Below are 19,518 nucleotides of genomic sequence, written 5' to 3'. Positions count from 1 at the left end.
CTGTTGGATTCTGGTTGCTTTTTTCCCCCTTTTCTGTCCCTGAGCCCACGTGGTGTGATTGTGAAAGGTCCAGGCACTGCAGTCACTCAGAGTCAACGCCCCAGAGACAAAAACTCCGTATTTCAGTGGGAAGGTGCCTTCTCTTGGAGCATACCCAGGTCCCCATGGTTCTGTGTGTGCCTCCTGCATTCAGGGTTGGACTTTGGGACTTTCTTGCTGGTCCTTCCCTTCCTGGGCTGGGTTGGGATCTCTTCTATTCCCCCTTGCTGTCTGTGGCAAACCGGTGGAAATCCACGAATGCCCTCTCGCTTGTGTTGTGTCCATCACATTCCTCCTGCTCTGAATTTACTGGGGGGAGAAAATTCTATCATTTCTCCTGATCTTTGTTCCTCTTTCCCTCTGGGAGCCCTCCCCAGGATGCTGCTGTCCCTGTGCATGGGGAGGTGACCCTGCCCTCACTGTGTAGATTTTCTGGACAATCCTGCAGAGACCCCAGGCCTGGGGAGCAGCTGGGAGCTGCTGACCCCAAGCTCACCCTGTTCCTTGGAATCACTCTTGGGCTTGGTCAGCTCCATGGCAAACTTTGAGACTTTCCTTAAGGGAATCAGCTACAAACAGATGGGAATGTGGAAGTTTTTAGCTAAGAATTATAAAATAACTCCCTGAGGGAAGGCGCCTTCTTCTGTCCCAGAGAAGGGAGGATTTCCCATCTTCCCAACAAGGGAGGCCAAACTGTGTCATGGAACTCCTCCGGTCCAAGGCAGGAATGTTTTCCATCACATTCCACCTCAGCAGGCCTGGGAAAAGGTTCTCACCTGGCAGAACATGACCCCCATGACATTAAAACAGGAACCCAACCCACACAGGACTTGGCATTTTCCTTTTCCCTGGCAATGGTTGCAAATTCCGATGCAAATGCCCATGCAAATGGTCATGCACAGCTATTCTTATCTCTGGGCCAAATCTCAACATCCCTTCTTTGGTAGAAAGTCGATTTTCCAAAAATAGTTTACGTCAGCCTCCAACTATTCATGTCTTCAGCTCGAGTTCGTTAAACCCGGTTCCAGGAAGAGTTTTCCGAATTAGATCTGCAATGGCAATGGGAGGGTGGGGCCCTTCTTTTCTTGTCCCACGTTCGTCTCCAGGGAGGACATTTCCTTGGAGTGACGGGTTGGGTGAAGCTGCTTCAGGCTCTTCTTTTGTGTTTCCCAGCCCATTTTAAAATGAACGTTTGAACTTGGGCTGCCGTTTCTTCAGACAGCTGGGGACAGCCAGGAATGGGAATGATGATTTCTCCTGAGCCACAATGCTCTGTGTGTTTTGACAGCAGAATAGGCAGGTTCCTCCTGTCCCTCCTGGCTGGCTCACCCCTGTCCCTGGGCCATCCTGCTGTCCCAGCACAGCTCCATGGTCAGCTGGACAGGGGAGTGACCAGGCTGAGGTTTTGCTGGGTCACATTTTTTTGGCCAATTTTGCTCTCCAGACAGAGCAGTTTTCCCACCCTGCCTGCTCTGTGGCTCCACAAAGAGCTGAAGTTGCAGGAAGCCGGGATTCTACGGGAGGCAGGGATTCTGAGCTTGGCATTCAGCTTTAGAACACGTCTAAACCAGAAAAAGCCACCGAGTGTAAAAGCAACAGACAGGCAGGATCCCTCAGCAGCCCCAGACTATTTGTTGTTTTCAAAGACCTGCTTCCTTAGAAAGCTCCTTTTGAAGTAATTTGACGTGCCATTTCCAGCTCCTGTGTGATCTACCGCAGTTATTCCCCTTTATCTGCCTCCCAATGCTCCGGAATGTCTCCATAAACCTGCCTGGCAGTGCCTCTGCCCGTGCAAGGGACCTGCATTAGCGTGGGATTTAAACTTAATGCCAGAGGAGCTTACAAACTCTCCCGTTTGAGCTTCTCGTGGACTCCACACCGCGGTTTCTTTCTCATAAAAATAGCAGGTGGCTGAGTTTGAAGGATCGGTCAGGTGTGGATCCCTCACATGGAAAATCCCTCTCGCCGGCAGGAGATAGAGGATGAGGGATTCATCCCTGTCCCCGGTGAAATCAATGGGAGCTTTGCTGGTGAGACAGGTCAGGTGTCAGTCTCAGTTGTTGGCTCTTCCCCGGGATTTGCTCCTTTGTGCTGTCACCATTAAAGAATCTCTCTTCCTGTCTCCTTCCCACGGGCTCTCATCCATCCTGGTTTGAAGTCCCCTCCGTTAAGTGGCTGGAACGCCGGCGCTCCGCTTCCCCGGCGGAGAGGACACTCCATAAATCCGCCATTAGTCATGGATGTGCTGAGCCGTCCAGGGCCAGGCTGCTGTGCCTCAGACGTTATCAAACCATGGCAGCCCCTGCGTTTGCCTCTCCTTCCCGAGGGCTCCGTTCCCTGCCAGCATCCAGGGCTCATTTCCCGGGAGCTGAGGCGGCCACGCTTTGCTCAGGGACACGACAGCGGCCACGTGCGGCTCAGTCCTTGTTCCCTGGCCAGTGTGGCTGGAGCTGGGCTCCCTTTCCAGCTCCTCTGAGCAGGACAAGAAGCTTCCAACAAGCAGGAGTTGGGGAATTTATGTGTTGGTGGCCAGAAGGCTCCGTTTTCCCAGCAGAGACACACAGGGACATTGTCTGTGTGTGTTGTCCCCAGCAGGGTGGAGAGGGGGTCATGCCTCTGAACGGGGTACAAGGCTCCCAAATGATCCCTGTGAGACATTTCAGGGACATTTCCTCATGGAAAAGGAGGGCTGAACCTCACTGGTGGGAGCAGGGAACCTCCCAGGGTGTCATGGACACCAAGCCCTACCTGGATGCTCCTTCCCCAAAAACAAACATCCAGACCTCATTCCTGGGCTTGGGGGACAAGAACAGGGAAGGATCCCCCCAAAGTGCTCTGGTCCAGCGCTCTTGTCTGGCAGGGAGCTCATGTCAGAATGAGCTGGATGATGAGGACTCTGCTTGTGGTAGCTGTGGTCATGCTTGGATTTACACTTGGCACCTTTACTCTGGTGTGAGACTGGTGTTGGGCTAAAATAACATCATTTTTCCAATAATTTGGGGGAGACTGGCAGGGATGCTGTGAATCGGGAAGAAATCAGCTCAGGTGGCCCATGGGTGAAACCTGTGACTCTCCTGTAGTCTGTGCTCTGTATCACTCAGGTATAAAATGTTCATCCAGGGATGAACCCTCTGCACAAGGAGCATGGGAGAGGCTGGGGAAGGGACGCAGCAGGGAACAGCAGCGTGCTGGGATGCACAGGTTCCTGGGAACAGCAGTTCTCAGTCAGCTGTGTGTGTCTGGGTTGGTACAACCTGCCTGGACGTGAGGAAACAAGGAGGCAGCAGGAGGAGGGGGTCAGGATGTGATCCCTGCTCAGGGATGTCGGAATGGCTGTCGTGTTGTTTTATCGCTGCCGAGGAAAGAGAAAATGGAGCAGGGAATGCAAAATGACAGAGAGTGAGGAGATGTGATATTTGCCTGATGTATTTTGCTGGTAATTAGTGTAATGCCAATTAGACAGAAGTAATATTTTTTTTCCCCTTCCTCAGCTGTATAATTTATTGCTGGAATATATGCCAGCTCAAACTGAGATATTAAACTCAGAGTGATGTGGAGATCTCTGCTCCTTGAGGATCTCTAGATGAAATTACCCAGACAACAGGGATCTTGACAAAAGTAAGGCTGACTCTATCCAGAAAGAAAACGAATCAAAGCCAAAGGAATTTTTGTATTCCACGTCTGGCGTCTTGCTGCTTATTAGCCACACAGGAAGGGGCCCCCACAGAGATGCAGCAACATCAGTGAGAAAAGGCAAATATCTCGCCTTTCCTGCAAACAATGCCACTTGCTGGCTATTGTTCCCCTATCAGCTTCCCTGAGGAGCAGATCCCGGGCCCTTCCCGTGCTCGGGCTGCAGGTAAACCCTGCCGCCCCCGCGCATTCCATTTGTCATTCCCCGAGCCCTGTTTGCTCCCACACCGGGACAGCAGCGCCGGGGTTGTTTCGCCTCCGGCTCCCCCGGGACGTGGAGCTCTTTAATGATGATGTACGGCTTCCTTCAAAGGGTCAATTGCTGGCCTGGACCTCTCCAATCGTGCATCCCTCGGAGCTCTGTACCTGGGCACAGACGCTGCTTTGCTCCGTGCCTGCCGCACACAGATTTTCCCTCGCATGAGGAGCAGACCTGCTCTTGCTGTCTCCTCCCTTTGGAAAAATAACTGCAAAAAACGATGCCCGTCGACCGATTCTGGAAATTTTCCTCCGTCTCTGTTGGATTGTGAAACCCAAATCTTCCTGTGCTCATCCTGCTGCTCCCTGGTGCTGTGCTCCGGGCACATCTCCCTCTGACACGGGGGGGATGATGGATCCCGCTTGTCCCGCCTGGGTTTCAGGATTTTGTAATCCTCACTGGCTCTTTAAAGCGTGTTTTATTCATGGCAGCCTTTAGGACTGCCTCTGGCAGGCCTCCCTCGAGTGGTGCAAACTTTATTGCATCTCTCCTCCAGCAGCCTGTAAACTGCAGCACCCAGGGGTAGCTGGAGGTTGATATTCCCTATCGGAAGCGATTTTCGGTCTTTTCCCTGCTTTCCCACAGGGGCTTCTTGCTGCCATCCTAAAAACAAACACAGGGCACAGCAAAATTCATCAGGATCGGGGTTTTTTTTCCCAAATGAGCCATCACCAGGCTGCCCTGTTCCTAAACATCCCCATATCCCGTGTTTGCTCCTTCAGCTGGATGCTTTGGCACAATCCCTCCTGTTTTTCCAGGAGAAGGGGATTTCTCCCCCCGTCCTGGCCATCAGATAAGGGGATTTCTCCCCAATCCTGGACATCAGAGAAGGGGATTTCTCCCCAGTCCTGGACATCAGAGAAGGGGATTTCTCCCCAGTCCTGGCCATCTGAGAAGGGGATTTCTCCCCAATCCTGGACATCAGAGAAGGGGATTTCTCCCCAATTCTGGCCATTAGGGCAGCAGATCCTTTCAGTGCTTGGTGTGGAATCCCAGCAGGAGGGCAAATGCTGCAATTCAAGCCCCGGGGTTGATTCCTTGGGGTGAATTTTGCCTGCACCACAGGAGGACGTGACCGGCGCTGCTCCTGCCACGTGCCAGGCACAAACCCTCTCCCCGTGGCGCTCCCACTGCAGATTTTCAGCCTCGCAGGCTGTGGGCGTTGGAGGCGTCAATAAGGAGCGTTTTCAGCTGCGTTGTGGCACGGCTGCACTGCAGAGAAAGGGGCTGGGCAGCCCAGGGGTTGGGGCTCTGGATCTCAGAGCAATCGGCAGAGAAACGGCCCCGTTTGATGTGGGATCATTCCCGCAGGGTTCCCTGGCTGTATCCCTGCTCCCAGGCTCCCAGGAGTGCTGTGTGGTGGATTTCAGGTGGGTTTGGTTCCCCAGGGCTGGGTTTGGGATGCAGGGCTGTGTGTGCCCCCAGCAGGGACAGCACAGCCCAAGAGCCTCGCCCTGCACTGAGTGCCCGTCCCCTGATCCTTGTCACAGGCACCACAAATTCCAGCAGGGATCTGCCTCTTCCCCCGCTCAGGACAGGCTGTAAGGGAGCTGCAGTGATGTGAGGGTGCTCCCTTTCCTCGGAAGCAGCCCAGGAAAGATCCGTGGCAAGGAAACAAAGCGTCCACCTGCAAATCCACGCTGTCATTTCCTCTGCCGGCTTCCTTGGGGTTTGGCTTGACTCTCTTCCAAGGGCTCTTCCTTCTCCCTGCTCCGCTTGCCTCCGAGTGGTCTCGGTTCCCTTTGTTTGCAGATCCCCTCCTTGAGAGGAGCCCTTTTCATAAACTTGTGGGTTTTTTGTCACTTAAACACCTCCCTGACTTCAAAGGCCGGGAACAGCACTTGGCTCTGTGGCTCCCGGCCCCCCTGCGCCCACCATTTCCCCCCATCCATTGTCCTGCCAGGGAAGGATTATTAAATTGTTGATGGAGCTGAACAATGGTTTTGTTCAAAGGCAGACATGCGAACGCCACTTCTTTTCTCCTTGACACAAGAGCTTTAATACCCGGGAACAATGAGAGGCAGCCACCAAGGAGCAAACACTGGAGAGGACTCACAAAGCCAGGCTGGGATTCCCAAATCCCTGTGTGCATGAACTGGTGCTCCTTGGAGTGCTCCCCGTGGCTGTAGGTGAGGTGAGAGACCTGGCCGTGCTGAAAATTAATTAAAAATAATCCAATTATTGCCTGTTAATTCTGGCTTGTGTGATTAGGACATGAGCAGGGGGTGGGAGAGGACCACCCTTTGCACAGAATCATGGAGCTAAGGTTGGAAAAAATCTCTGAGATCATCAAGTCTAACTGTTTCCCCAGCAGTGCCAAGGCCACCACTAACCCCTGTCCCCAGGTGCCACATCCACATGTGACACAGTGTTCACAGGGGTCTGAGGATGAGGGAAGAGATGAGGATCTGACTCCATGTATCAGAAGGCTAATTGATTATTTTTTGATATATATTACATTAAAACTATACTAAAAGAATAGAAGAAAGGATTTCATCAGAAGGCTAGCTAAGAATAGAAAAAGAAAAATAATAACAAAAGCTTGTGTCTCGGACAGAGAGTCCGAGCCAGCTGGGCTGTGATTGGCCATTAATTAAAAACAACTCTATGAGACCAATCACAGATCCACCTGTTGCATTCCACATAATCATTGTTTACATTTTGTTCCTGAAGCCTCTCAGCTTCTCAAGAGAAAAAATCTTAAAGAAAAGATTTTTCAGAAAATGTCATAGCTACACACATGGCTTTGAAATCCCTCCAGGGTGACTCCACCACTGCCCTGGACAGCTCTGAGCATCCCTCTGGGATTAAATGTTCCCTGATGTCCAACCTGAACCTCCCCTGCTGCAGCTTGAGGCCACTCATCCTGGGAGCAGCTCCTGATTTCCTCTCCTGTCAGGGAGTTGTGCAGAGCCACAAAGTGTCCCCTGAAGCTCCTTTTCTCCAGCTGAGCCCCTTTCCCAGCCCCTCCCTGGCTCCCATTCCCAGCACAGTCTGGCTCCTGGCGCTCGGGGCGTGCCGGGCACAAAGGAGGAGGCAGCAGGAAAAGGAGGAGGGGGTCAGGATGTGATCCCTGGCTCCAGCCAGGCTGTGCCTCTGGAGCAGCTCTGCAGTGAGGATCCTGCCCTGCACAGCCTCAGCTCTGACATTTTGTGCTGCACAGGCTCCTTTCCGATGGCTTATCGCCTCAGCTGCTTTCCAGCGCCACAGCTTCAATTTTCCATGCTGGGTTTCCCTCAGGTTGATTTCTCTTTCTGTTTTTCATGACTTTTAGCCGAGCTGTTCCAGCTCGTTTTGGAGAACAAGCCGTGCTGCCTCAGCCCTGCTAACAAAGGGATTATGAAAATTTCCTTTCAAGATCCATTAGCTTAACCACACTTTGGGAGGGAGGGCTGGGATTTGGCATGGGAGCTGCCAGCAGCAGCTGGGGGCTGCTTGTCCCAAAATGTGCTCTGAATGTACCTCAGAACACATCCCTGGGGAGCTGTGCCCACACTGCCCTGTGTGGCCTTCAGACAACAGCATTCCCAGGGTTTATCCATCGCGGGAATGGATTCCAACTGACACAGGAGGTTTAGATTGGATATTAGGGAAAAAATCTTTCCCTGTGAAGGTGGTGGGGCCTTGAGCTTGCCCAGAGCAGCTGTGGCTGGCCCTGGATCCCTGGCAGTGTCCAAGGCCAGGCTGGACAGGACTTGGAGGAGCCTGGGACAGTGGGAGGTGTCCCTGCCATGGCAGGGAACAGGATGAGCTTTGAGGTGCCTTCCAACCCAAACTACTCTGTGATTCCACGGTCCTGTGCTCCATGTTCTCTTTCAGACAGCAGCCAGGGTTTGCTGCCATTGCTTTGTGGGCATCCATCCTGTTCCCTGATTCACATCCCTCAGCTGCTCGGTGGATCTCCCTCCCTCCTGGACATTTCCCAGTGCTCTGTGCTCCCCAGGTTTCTTTGGGATGCTGGGTTCAGCATGGCAGGGATTGTCCTTTTCCTCTGGGAGGAAAAGGAACTCCTGCTCCAGGGTGTGGGTATCAGCTCAGAGATGGCCTTTGGTGCTCTAAGGACTTGCAGGGTCCTTGTTGCTGGCAGCCTCAGTTTTGGAGAAATCCAGCAAAGTTTGGAAATTTTCAGGTTGGTACCTCAGTGTCAATTGGTGGGTAAAGCAGCGAAAGGAGGGTGGCTCTGCTCTGGGCCTCTGGGGTCAGGGTGCACCTGAGGGTGCCCAGGGGTGCCCAGGGGTGCCCAGGTGGGCAAGGAGGCCGTGGGCAGCTGGCCTGGATCACAACCAGTGTGGCAGCAGGAGCAGGGCAGGGCCTGTCCCCTGTGCTGGCACTGCTGGGGCACCTCGAGGGCTGTGTCCTGTTCTGGGCCCTCATGGGCAGAGAGCCCTGGAGGGGCTGGAGCGTGTCCAGGGCAGGGAACGGAGCTGGGAAGGGGCTGGAGCCCCAGGAGAGGCTGAGGGAGCTGGGAAGGGGCTCAGCCTGGAGCAAAGGAGGCTCAGGGGGCCCTTGTGGCTCTGCACAGCTCCTGCCAGGAGGGCACAGCCGGGGGGGTCGGGCTGTGCTCCAGGGAACAGGGACAGGAGCAGAGGGAACGGCCTCAGGCTGGGCCAGGGCAGCTCAGGGTGGGCACAGCAGGAATTTCCCCATGGAAAGGGGGCTCAGGGATTGGGAGGGGCTGCCCAGGGGGGTTTGGAGTGCCCATCCCTGGAGGTGTCCAAGGAAGGGCTGGAGGTGGCACTGAGTGCTCTGGGCTGGGGACAAGGTGGGGATGGGGCACAGCTTGGACTCTTTGGTCCTGGGGGGCTTTTCCAACCTCAGTGATCCTGGGATTCTGTGGGAGAGCTGCTCTGGGGGATCTGGGAGATGGAACCAGTCTGAAGTGCTTCCCCCAAGGCCTTTCCTTGTCTCATTCCCAGGCTGTGACAGTGCCCAGCTCCCCCTGGAGCAGAGCTGTCCCCACGTCCCCCCACGCCTGGCACAGGGCTGGCACTCAGGGGTCCCTCGCTGCCTCCCCAGTCCCAGCCGGCACAGAGGGACTCCTCCTTTATCTTCTTTCCCTCTGATTGTCTCTCCCAGGGCCTGTTCTCCCTTCTCCTGCTCTTCCTGGTGCGCTGGCAGAGCTGCCTCAAGCTCCAGTGCCCCCGGTGATGAGCTGCTGGCAGCCAGGGCAGCAGGCTGCAGCTTTAATTAAATGATAAGGGCAGAGCCCCGGAAGTGGGGAGATAAGTGCAGTGGTGTCTGCCACCACACTTGCCCAGGCTCTTTCTAATTAGCTTTGAGAAGCTCTGGAGAGGCAGATTAACCCTTGCAGGGGCTGGGTGAGTGCTGGGATGCAGCAGGAGGAGGGTGCCCAGGCCAGCCCCAGGGATGCCAGGCTGCAATGCCATGGTTTGGGTGGGATGGGGCTGCAGGGGACCCTCTGTGCTCCCCCCAGCCCGGGGCAGAGGGGACAGGTCAGGGAGGATCAGACCTGGCCTCTCACGGGCTCAGGCACTTTCAAAGCTCAAGGATTATGTGCTTTGCTCCTCCTGGAAGAAGCATTTGCTGCTGTGCCATGTCCCTGCTGGGTGGGGGGACTGTCCCCAGCCCCACAGGGCACAATGCTGCCGTGGCTCAGGTCTCCAGCCCCTCTGGGACCATGACCAGTGGTTCTCTGAGAGCTGGGGACTTGGGGACACGGGGTAGGAGGACCACTGTGTGTCACCAGCCCCTGATAAAATGGACTGGCAGCTCCCCAGGACCTGCTGCCACCAGGGCCACCCCCTGTCCCTCCCCCAGGTGCAGCTGAGAGTGAAGCACACCAGAGGGCTGGGGAGGGCACCTGGGCTGTGGGCACGGTGTCACCAGGGCAGTGGGTGCTCACAGTGGCACTGGTGACACTGCTCCTGATGGCCTGGCCCCTGGTGGTCACCCTGGCTGGCAGCACAGGGCACCCAGAGTGTGCCAGGGAGCTCTGGGGTGGGCACTCCTGTGTCCCCAGGGAGTTCTGGCCATTCCTGTGTCTCACTCTGGGTGCCCCTCCCCAATCTGTCTGTGTCCCCAAGACTGGGGTGGCCATTCCTGTTCCCCAGAACTTTGGTACCTTCCTGTTCCCCAAGACTCTGTACAGCCATTCCCTGTGTCCCCAAGGAGCTCTGTGACAGCCATTCCCTGTGTCCCCAGGGAGCTCTGGGATGACCATTCCCATGTCTCCAGGGAGCTCTGGGGTGGCCATTCCTGTGTCCCCAAGGAACTTCGGGACAGCCATTCCCATGTCTCCAGGGAGCTCTGGGACAGCCATTCCTTGTGTCTCCAGGGAGCTCTGGGATGCCCATTCCTGTGTCGCCTGAGAGCTCTGCCATTCCCATGTCCCCAAGGAGCTCTGGGGTGGCCATTCCCATGTCCCCAGGGATCTCGGGGGACAGCCATTCCTGCGTCCCCAGGGAACTCTGGGAGAGCCATTCCATGTTCCCAGGGATCTCTGCCATTTCCTGTCCCCAAGGAGCTCTGTGACAGCCATTCTCTGTCCCCAGGGAGCTCTGGGGTGGCCATTCCATGTCCCCAGGGATCTCTGCCATTCCCTGTCCCCAGGGAGCAGGTGGGGATGGGGAATGCAGGGGGGGATGGGGAATGCAGGTGGGGATGGGGAATGCAGGCAGGAGCAATCAGGAGCGATTTGGCAGCAGGAATGTGCATCCAAGGCATGCATGAGCTGGCAGCCCCGGGGGTGGCAGGAGCTGCTGCTCCCTCCCCTGGGATTTGCATCATTAGCCCTGAGCTCCCCATCGCAGCTGCTGGGGCAGGAGCTCCACTGCCCAAATTCCATTCTTTAGGGCCTTTGTGTGCCCCTAAAGGAACCTCAGGTGCTGGTGCTCCCCTGGGGCTGCAGGAGCCAGTGCTGGAAGAGCCTTTGGTTATTCCACGGATTGGTTTGGACTCCCCAAGGTTTCTGGTGGATATTTGTGGAATGTCTCTGGTCTGTGGGACAGCCAGAGGATACTGCTGGGATGTGAATGGATCCAGGGTTTCACTCTGGAGCTGGGTTGGTTGTTTCATGCAGGGTGAGTGAGGAGATTGCCCAGCAATGCTCATTCTGTGCCTTTGCTTTTGGCTGCTGTGAGTTTTAGCTGCAGGGACCTGATTTTTCATAGAGGGCGTGGGCCAGGTACCAAATATTCTGAGAAGCGCCAGTGAAATGTGCCCAGATAATTTATTTCTGGAAGGAGGAGAGAAAATTGCTGGTTTTCCTCATTAGGAGAGCAACATCCCCCATCCTCCAGCCCCTTTTTAGAGGAGGAGTTTTCTGTGATCTCTTGACCCTTTCCTTGTACCCTCCCCAGTTTCTGCAGCCTCTGGGGCAGAGTCTCAGTGGCAAATCAGCTCCTTCCCTGTTCAACCTCCCAGGGGCTCTGTCCTCTCCCTGGAAGCCACAAAGGCACCCAGGGGAAATATTTCCCTCCAGAGTGAGACTCTGCTCTGCATCAGGAAGCAGGAGGAGAATTAAGGCTGCCTGGACAATCCTAATTTTGGCATTTCCTAACCTTTGGACCCTGTAATCCTATTTAGGTGCTTCTTAACATAATTATTCAGCAGTTTAATGTAATAATTCTGCTTTTTATAGTCCAGTGAAGGTTGAAGCCCCTCTGTGCCAGGGTAGGAGATCATGGGGGTGGCACCACGGCCACAAAATCTGTTATAGGGGGGTTGAATTTGTTTTGCTGGGTATCACAGGGAAGCTGTGGGGTGATGGGGATTTTGGGAGCCCTCAGTGTGTTCTGAGCCCTGCAGGGACATTCTCAGTGTCTGGGAACATCCATCTGCCTGCCATTGCTGTGGCGATGTGGCCGCTGTGACTGCAGCAGGGAGGCGGCTCCTCCTGCACACACGGGAAACACATCCCCTGGGAATGGGGAAAATAGGGAAACACATCCCCTGGGAATGGGGAATGGAAACACATCCCCTGGGAATGGGGAATGGAAAAACATCCCCTGGGAATGGGGAAAAAGGGAAACACATCCCCTGGGAATGGGAAAAAGGGAAAACACATCCCCTGGGAATGGGGGAATGGAAACACATCCCCTGGGAATGGGGAAAAGGGAAACACATCCCCTGGGAATGGGAAAAAGGGAAAACACATCCCCTGGGAATGGGGGAATGGAAACACATCCCCTGGGAATGGGGAAAAAGGGAAACACATCCCCTGGGAATGGGAAAAAGGGAAAACACATCCCCTGGGAATGGGGGAATGGAAACTCATCCTCTGGGAATGGGGAATGGAAACACATCCCCTGGGAATGGGGAAAAAGGGAAACACATCCCCTGGGAATGGGGAATGGAAACACATCCCCTGGGAACAGGGAAAAGGGAAACACATCCCCTGGGAATGGGGAATGGAAACACATCCCCTGGGAACAGGGAAAAGGGAAACACATCCCCTGCGAGTGGGAAAAGGGAAGAACACATCCCCTGGGTGTGGGGAAAAGTAAGAACACATCCCCTGGGAGTAGGGGCAGGGAAAAACAGATCCCCTGGGAGCAGGGAAGAGGGAGAACACATCCCCTGGGATCTGGGAAAGGAAGGACACATCCCCTGGGAGCCAGGCAAAGCTCCCCAGCCCCAGCTGTGTTCCAATGCTGAGCCAGGTGGGTCCATCTCTCCACATCCCGTCCTGGGCCGTGCTGGGCTGCCCTCGGCAGGGGCTGGGAAGGCGTTTGCAGCTCTGCAGTGCCGGGATGCCCTGCGGGGGCTGAGGCTGCTCCGTGTGTGCAGAGCCCGCTCCCTTCGGGCCGAGCCGAGCTGTGTGTGCTGCCCAGCGCGGGCAGAGCAGCGGGGCTGGAGGGGCCGCGGGATGCCGGGCTGCTTCCAGCTCCTGGAGCCCGGAGAAGCCTGTGCGTGCCCGGCAGCACCTGGGCAGCTCCGGGGAAGTGTGGAACAGCGGGTGCTGCTCGTTGTCGCCCCGGGAGCCGGAGGTGTGGCTCGGAGCCGCAGTCACCCCTCGGTGGGCAGTGCCGGGTCGGGCTCCGGGAGCTGGAGCCATCTGGAGCGAGGGTGGGAACTTCGGGAAGCCATCTGGCTGGGTGTTGTAGCGCTAGGATCGGCCCCGCAGCCGTCTGCCTGGGTGATGCGGTGAGAGGAGCGCTCCTGCAGCCGGGGAGGGTGCGGGGGGAGCCCGGGGCTGCGGGAGCTCCTGCCCCTGCTCCCGGCTCCGAGCCCTCCGTGCCCATCCATCCCCGCCCCAGCAGCTCCGCAGGGCACACTGCTGAGCTCTGGGCTCGTCCTCACGGGAGTATGGGCCAGAAATGGGTGAGGAGCTGTGGGAGCGATTCTACATCCAAAAGTGTCCTGGGGATCAGCCAGGGAGGGATTGTCCTGCTCTGGGCTGGGCACTTCGAGTGCCACAACATCAGAGACCCAAAGCTGCTCCAGAGTGCCCAGAGGAGGGGCCGGGGCTGGGGAAGGCTCTGCAGGGGCCACCCGAGGAGGGCTGAGGGCTCTGGGCTGGTTCAGCTGCAGAGAGGAGCCCAGGGCAGAGCTCAGGGAAGGAGGGAACGGCTGCAGGGGAGCTTTGGGATGGACACCAGGGAAAGGTTCTTCCCCAGAGGGTGCTGGCACTGCCCAGGCTGCCCAGGGAATGGGCACGGCCCCGAGGCTGCCAGAGCTCCAGGAGCCTTTGGGCACCAGGGATGCACAGGGGGGACTGCTGGGGGGTCTGGAGCTGGATTGATGATCCTTTTGGGTCCCTTCAGCCCAGAATATTCCATGATTCCCTGCTGGAATAATGCACTGGCTGTGCCCCCCTGAATTGGGGACCGTGAAGGGGCAACTTGCTGTGAGCTTGTGAAGGAGATCCTGGCTCCAGAGCCACCTGCAGCACAGCTCCCCTCTCCCAACAGCCCTGGCAAGGGGAAAACGTGCTGGGAATGAGGCACGGAGCTGCCTAATGCCTGTTCCCTGCAGGAAACTCGGGATGGGATGGGATGGGATGGGATGGGATGGGATGGGATGGGATGGGATGGGATAGGATAGGATAGGATAGATAGGATGCGATAATGGGATGGGATAGGATAGGATAGGATAGGATAGGATAGGATAGGATAGGATAGGATAGGATAGGGTGGGATAGGATATCAATGGGATGAGACAGAATAGGATAGGATAGGATAGCAATGGGATAGGATAGGATAGGATTCTATTCATGGGATGGAATAGGACTGGATAGCAATGGGGCTAGCCAGTGTAAGAACATGGCATGTTGGGCTGCACAATCCCAGCTGTTCCTAAGGGTGTCTGAGGAGGGAGGGGAGCAGCAGCACCGGTGCCTGGAGGAAGCAGCTCGGCAGGGAAGTGGTGTCTGGAGGGAGCAGTGTGTAAAACATGGAACCTGGAGGAGATGGCTCCACTGCAGCAGCGCTGCCTGCAGGGAAGGCAGCAGCGGGGGGGGCAGCACCTGGAGGCAGCAGCAGCACAGAACATGGCACCTGCAGGGGGACCCGTGCCTGGAGGCAGCAGCGCCGTGGGGGATGGCATTTCCCAGGAATGGCACTGCAGGGAATGGCACCTGGAGGGAGCAGCACCATGGGAGAGCTGTGCCTTCGGGAGTGCGCCGTGGGGAACACACCTGGGGGGACACACCTGGGGACACACCTGGGGGGACACAGCTGTGAGGAATGGCGCTGTGGGAGAGTGGCACCTGTGGAGAATATTGGCACCGGCAGCTCTGCCATGGGCAGCAGGGAGCAGCATTCCTGGGAATGGTTCCTGGAGGAGCCATGGTGCAGGAGAACAGCACCAGGAATGGTGAAATAGGGAATGGTGCCAACTGCCAGGAGCTGTGGGGCGGGAAGGGAGTCCTTGTCGCACAGGGAGGGGGGACAGTGCTGCTGGGAGGTGATGTCATGGGGGGCCACCACCCTCAGGGACATCCCAGAGGGGTCTGCAGAGTCCTGAGGGCCAGGAATGGGAGAGGAGGCATTCCCAGGTGTCCACAGCATGGTGGCCAGGCTGCCTGTCCTGGGAGCCCTGCCCCGTTCCCTGGCTCAGGACAGACCTCTGGAACCCCTGGCAGCCCAGGTGCAGCGTGGGCCCTGCTCTGTCCCTCTGTCCCCAGGGCCAGCACAGGTCAGGGCTCTGGGGCTCTGCTTTTGGGGCAGCTGGCTGGATGAGTTCTCCCCAGGGAGGGAAGAAGGCTCTTTCTGATCCCAGCTTTGGGAAAGCATCTGGTTTTCCTCCCAGCTGCTTTCCCCACAATCCCCTTCCCCATTTCCCCACACCACTGAGCCCTCCAGTCCCTCCTGGCATGCTGTGCTTCCCTCCTCCCCTTTCCTGGGCTTCTCTGCATCCTCTGCCATGCTCTGCTCTGTCACAGCCCCTCTGCCTCCCTCCCAGAGCTGCTCCAGCACTTCCCCTCCCTTCCAAGACTTCTCCTGTGCTGCATCATCCATCCCTGCTCTCCCTGCACTGACGCAAGTGGAAGACACAGGAAGACCAAACCAGGCTGGGGATAAAAACCAGGCTGGCATAAAAAACGTGCTCAGGGCTGGCTCAGCCTCTGCTTGGAGCTCCCAGGCTTGCAGAGGGCGAGGGAACCTCTGCCCATCTCCTGCAGGAGATGGAAGCGCTGCTGGCTGAGGCTGCTGCTTTTGTGTTGTTCCCAAAGTGCCCCAGAGCTGTGCTGGGATCCCCCAGTAAGGTTTGGAGGAGCCCTGTGACAGGATGAGCTCCTGCTCTGCGTGGGGAGAGAGGGAGACAGGAGTAATTAGCAGCAGCACCAATTTGTGCCTCTTCCCAGAGGAGCCAACCTGGCATCTCTGAGGGTGTCCTGATGTAAAACCCCAACGGTGCCCCCCAAGAAACCAAAGGGATCCAACTTTTCCTGCCCTGGGTTCATCCCTGAGGAGGAAAACACCCCGAGGCAGCTGATGAGGGGATGCCAGAGAGAGGCAAAGCTGCAGGAAGGGGGGAGCCAGGAGGATGTGAGGGCTGTGAATGCCCAAGCAACCACTTCCCTGCCTGGGAAGCACAGTCTGGTGGCCTGGAATAACCAGGATGGGCCAAAGCTCAGGAAAACACAGCAGCTGCACAGAGCTTTACTTGGTGTGACCAGGACACTCTGTTACCAGAGAGGGCGTGGCCATCCTCTTCATCCCTGGGAATGTTGTCACATTCCAGGGCCTCAGAGGCACAAAAGTGCGTTTTGGGTGGAGGAGGGATCGGAAATCCCGAGCACCCTTTGTGCATCCCGAGGTGAGGGCCTGCCTCCTCACCACCCCACAAAACTGGGGAAAATCCATGGGCAGAATTCCCACCGAGGAGGGATTTGTGCTTGTCTGGTGGCACACTGGAGTCCCTGAGCCACCAGCATGTGCTGGGAATTAGGCCATGGGGTCGTGTTTTCCCTCAGTCCCAGCTATTCAGGAGTTGCACCCTGCCCTGTTCCGGGCTCATGGCACAGAATCCGCTCTGCCAGCGAGCGGACAACGCTGGAAAAAGGCTCCAGTGCCAGGAGCAGACAATGGGTAGAGCAGAATAAAAGACCCTGAACACAGCGTTCCTGCTTGATCCTGCCATTCCCAAGCTGCTGCTGGCACCAGGAAATCTCCGTAGCTTTGTTCCCTGCAGAGGTGGATTTTATTTCAGTCCTGCCAGTCCCCTCTGCGGGCTCGGCAAAGCTCCCTCTGCCCCAGGAAGAGAGGATGGCTCCCATCCACTCCCCTGGGAGCACAGACCACCAGGGCCTTTCTGAGAGAGGAAAAGACATCCAGGAGGAAAGCTGGTGAGGAAAGGATGGGGATAATTCCACGTGGACACGAGGGAAAGACCACAGAACAAAACCTCAAAGTGCCCAAGCCATTGTGTGGCCACTGGAGCATCCTGTGCTCCTGAGAGGAAAACCTGATGGATCCTCCTGGGTTCAGATTGCGTTCTCTGCTTGCCCAGAGTAGGGATGGAAATGGAGCCCTTGTGCCTCTGGTTGTGTATCTCATGTGGGAGAGAGAATTGAGGCAATTCCCCAGGAAACAGGGCTCTGGTGCATGGCCAGCCCCAAGGACGTGCCCCGCCAAGCTGTGCTCCCGTGCTGCCCGTGCCCCTGCCGTGTCCCCTGGGCTGCTTTTGTGCTGCTGCTTCTCGTCCCCGCCGTGTGAGCATGGCTGTCCCCGCGCCGCGAGCAGGGCCAGCATCCTGCGGGATGGATCCCAGTGTGGATCCGTGTGGGTGTCTGTGTGTGTGTGCGCCTCCATGTCGGTGTATCCATGTGTGTGTGTGTCCATGTCTGTGTGTGTATCCCTGTGTGTGTCCATGTGTGTGTGTGTATCCATGTGTGTCCATGTGTGTGTGTGTCCATGTGTGTGTCCATGTGTGTGTGTATCCATGTGTGTCCATGGGTGTGTATCCATGTGTGTATCCCTGTGTGTGTGTGTGTCCATGTGTGTGTGTGTATCCATGTGTGTATCCCTGTGTGTGTGTCCATGTGTGTGTATCCGTGTGTGTGTGTATCCATGTGTGTATCCCTGTGTGTGTGTCCATGTGTGTGTATCCATGTGTGTGTATCCCTGTGTGTATCCATGTGTGTGTATCCATGTGTGTATCCATGTGTGTATCCATGTGTATATTCATGTGTGTAGATCCATGTGTGTATCCATGTATGTGTATCCATGTGTGTAGATCCATGTGTGTGTATCCATGTATGTGTATCCATGTGTGTGTATCCGTGTGTGTGTATCCATGTGTGTGTATCCATGTGTGTTTCCATGTGTGTGTATGCACGTGTGTATCCCTGTGTGTATCCATGTGTGTATGCATGTGTGTAGATCCATGTGTGTAGATCCATGTGTGTATCCATGTGTATCCCTGTGTGTAGATCCATGTGTGTAGATCCATGTGTGTGTATCCATGTGTGTAGATTCATGTGTGTGTGCGCAGCCCCAACCCCTCCATGTGCCCAAGTTTCTGGTGTCACCACCCAGGTGGCTCCCAGAGTCCCCATGTGAGTCCCGCCGGGGCCGCCGGGCTCCAGGGAAGATCAGGATGAAGCTGGAGCAAGGAGTGAGGGAGGAGCAGCGGTGGCTGAGCGGCCTCCAGGAGGCTGGAGCAGGGCCAGGAGAGGCCGAGGAGGGGACCAGGGGGACAGGGGTGGCAGAGGCTGAAGGGGGTGTGGAGGCCGGGGCTGTGCACTGATGTGACGCTGTCGTCCTTTTTCTGCCCCTCATCAGAGTCCCCTGAGCGGAGCAGGCTGTGAAGGGGGGCTGCCATCAGGTATGTCCGTGTGCCTCCTGCCAGGATATCCCAGCTGCCAGGGGGAGCTCCCGTGGGTGCCAGGGATGCACTGTGGGCACAGGCCCCAGCCCCCAGCTGGGGGTTTGGGGAGTGTCACCGGGGGCTGGTTTAGGGCAAGCTGTGCTCACACAATGGTTGGCTGCTGACTTTGCCCCCTCATCCATGCCAGTGTCAAGCATTCCCAGCATTGTCTGGAGCCTTCTCCTGCGTCCTGTGTGTGAAAGCTGTGCCAGGGTGACTCGGGTGTGTGGCAGTCCCAAACTGGTGGCAGGAGGGAGCGCTGGCCAGGGCAGAATCCCCACCATGGTGCTCTGGTTTGCTTCTTTCCCAGGCTCAGCGAGTGCCTGTGGGTCTGCCCTGCTTTTGGGATGAGGGAATTGTGTGGACCAGTGTGTGTCCCGTGGGAAGGGGGTGTCCCACATGTCTCAGGTCCCCAGAGCTCCCCATCTCCCTCCATCAGTCTGTCAATGCAGAGAGCTCCACTGTGGTGGAGACATGGAGAGGATTTTTGGGAACCACAGGGACATCTGGAAGTCTGAGCAGCCTCGAGGTCATGAGCAGCCCCTGCTTCCACCCCAATATCACCACCAGGCTGGATCTGCTTGTGGCAGCAGGCAGTGATGTGTCCGGGGCACTCTGTGGTGTCCCAAATTGGGGCAGAAATCAAGGAATGGCTTGTGACTGGGATGGCTCTGGGAGGGACACTCAGCTCTGCATGGAAGTGCCAAATTCCAGCCTCAGAAGCCTCGTGCTGCCTGTGCCAAGGACACCTGGCCAAGGCTCAGGGACACCTGGGGCAGGGGGTGGCTGGTGTGTGAGGACACCAGATTGTGAACTGGTCTAACTGGTGCTCAGTGTCCTGGCTGTGCCAGGAGCAGAGAGGCTGTGGTGCCCTGGGGTGCTGGCTCCCTCAGGGGCAGGGGTTTGGTGCACAGGGCACCCCTGGCATCTCCACAGGGCACCCCATGGCATCTCCAGCCTCTCTCAGGGTGGGCATGGCTTTGCCTCTGTGTGCTTGGGGATTGCAGGCTCCACAGGAGACCAGGATTTCTGGCTGGAGGGTGCCAGGGGAGGCTGGAATGTGGTCTGGAATGCCTGGTGGAAGTAGGGCAGGGATGCCCAAGGATGCTGCCCAGGACACACGGCTGTGCCTCAGGGCTGAGTCCAGGGCAGTTCTGTCTCTGCACAGTGATCCATGGGATGCCATTGGTGGTGTCCAATGGGAATTCCTGGAGCTTAGCAGGTTCCAGGTGGTGCCTCAACTTCTGGGATCA

At 56.7% G+C, this 19,518-nt stretch overlaps 1 protein-coding gene across 3 annotated transcripts in view; it reads left to right on the top strand.

The window, feature by feature from the left end:
- The window catches only part of PCDH1 (protocadherin 1), a 58,955-nt gene that overhangs the window by 35,684 nt on the left and 3,753 nt on the right, over window positions 1-19,518 (top strand). Inside the window, exon 5 of one of the 3 annotated variants that reach the window (XM_030957487.1) lies at window positions 18,181-18,223. The exons of the other annotated variants lie outside the window; for them this stretch is intronic. Coding sequence (XP_030813347.1) covers window positions 18,181-18,206 — 26 coding nt within the window. The 3' untranslated portion in view covers window positions 18,207-18,223. The remainder of the gene's footprint in view (window positions 1-18,180; window positions 18,224-19,518) is intronic. 3 annotated transcript variants of the gene reach the window in all.

This window comes from Camarhynchus parvulus, chromosome 13, assembly GCF_901933205.1.
Source record: "Camarhynchus parvulus chromosome 13, STF_HiC, whole genome shotgun sequence".
In the NCBI taxonomy this organism is placed as follows: Eukaryota; Metazoa; Chordata; class Aves; order Passeriformes; family Thraupidae; genus Camarhynchus; species Camarhynchus parvulus.
This window is presented reverse-complemented; position numbering and strand designations above follow the sequence as displayed.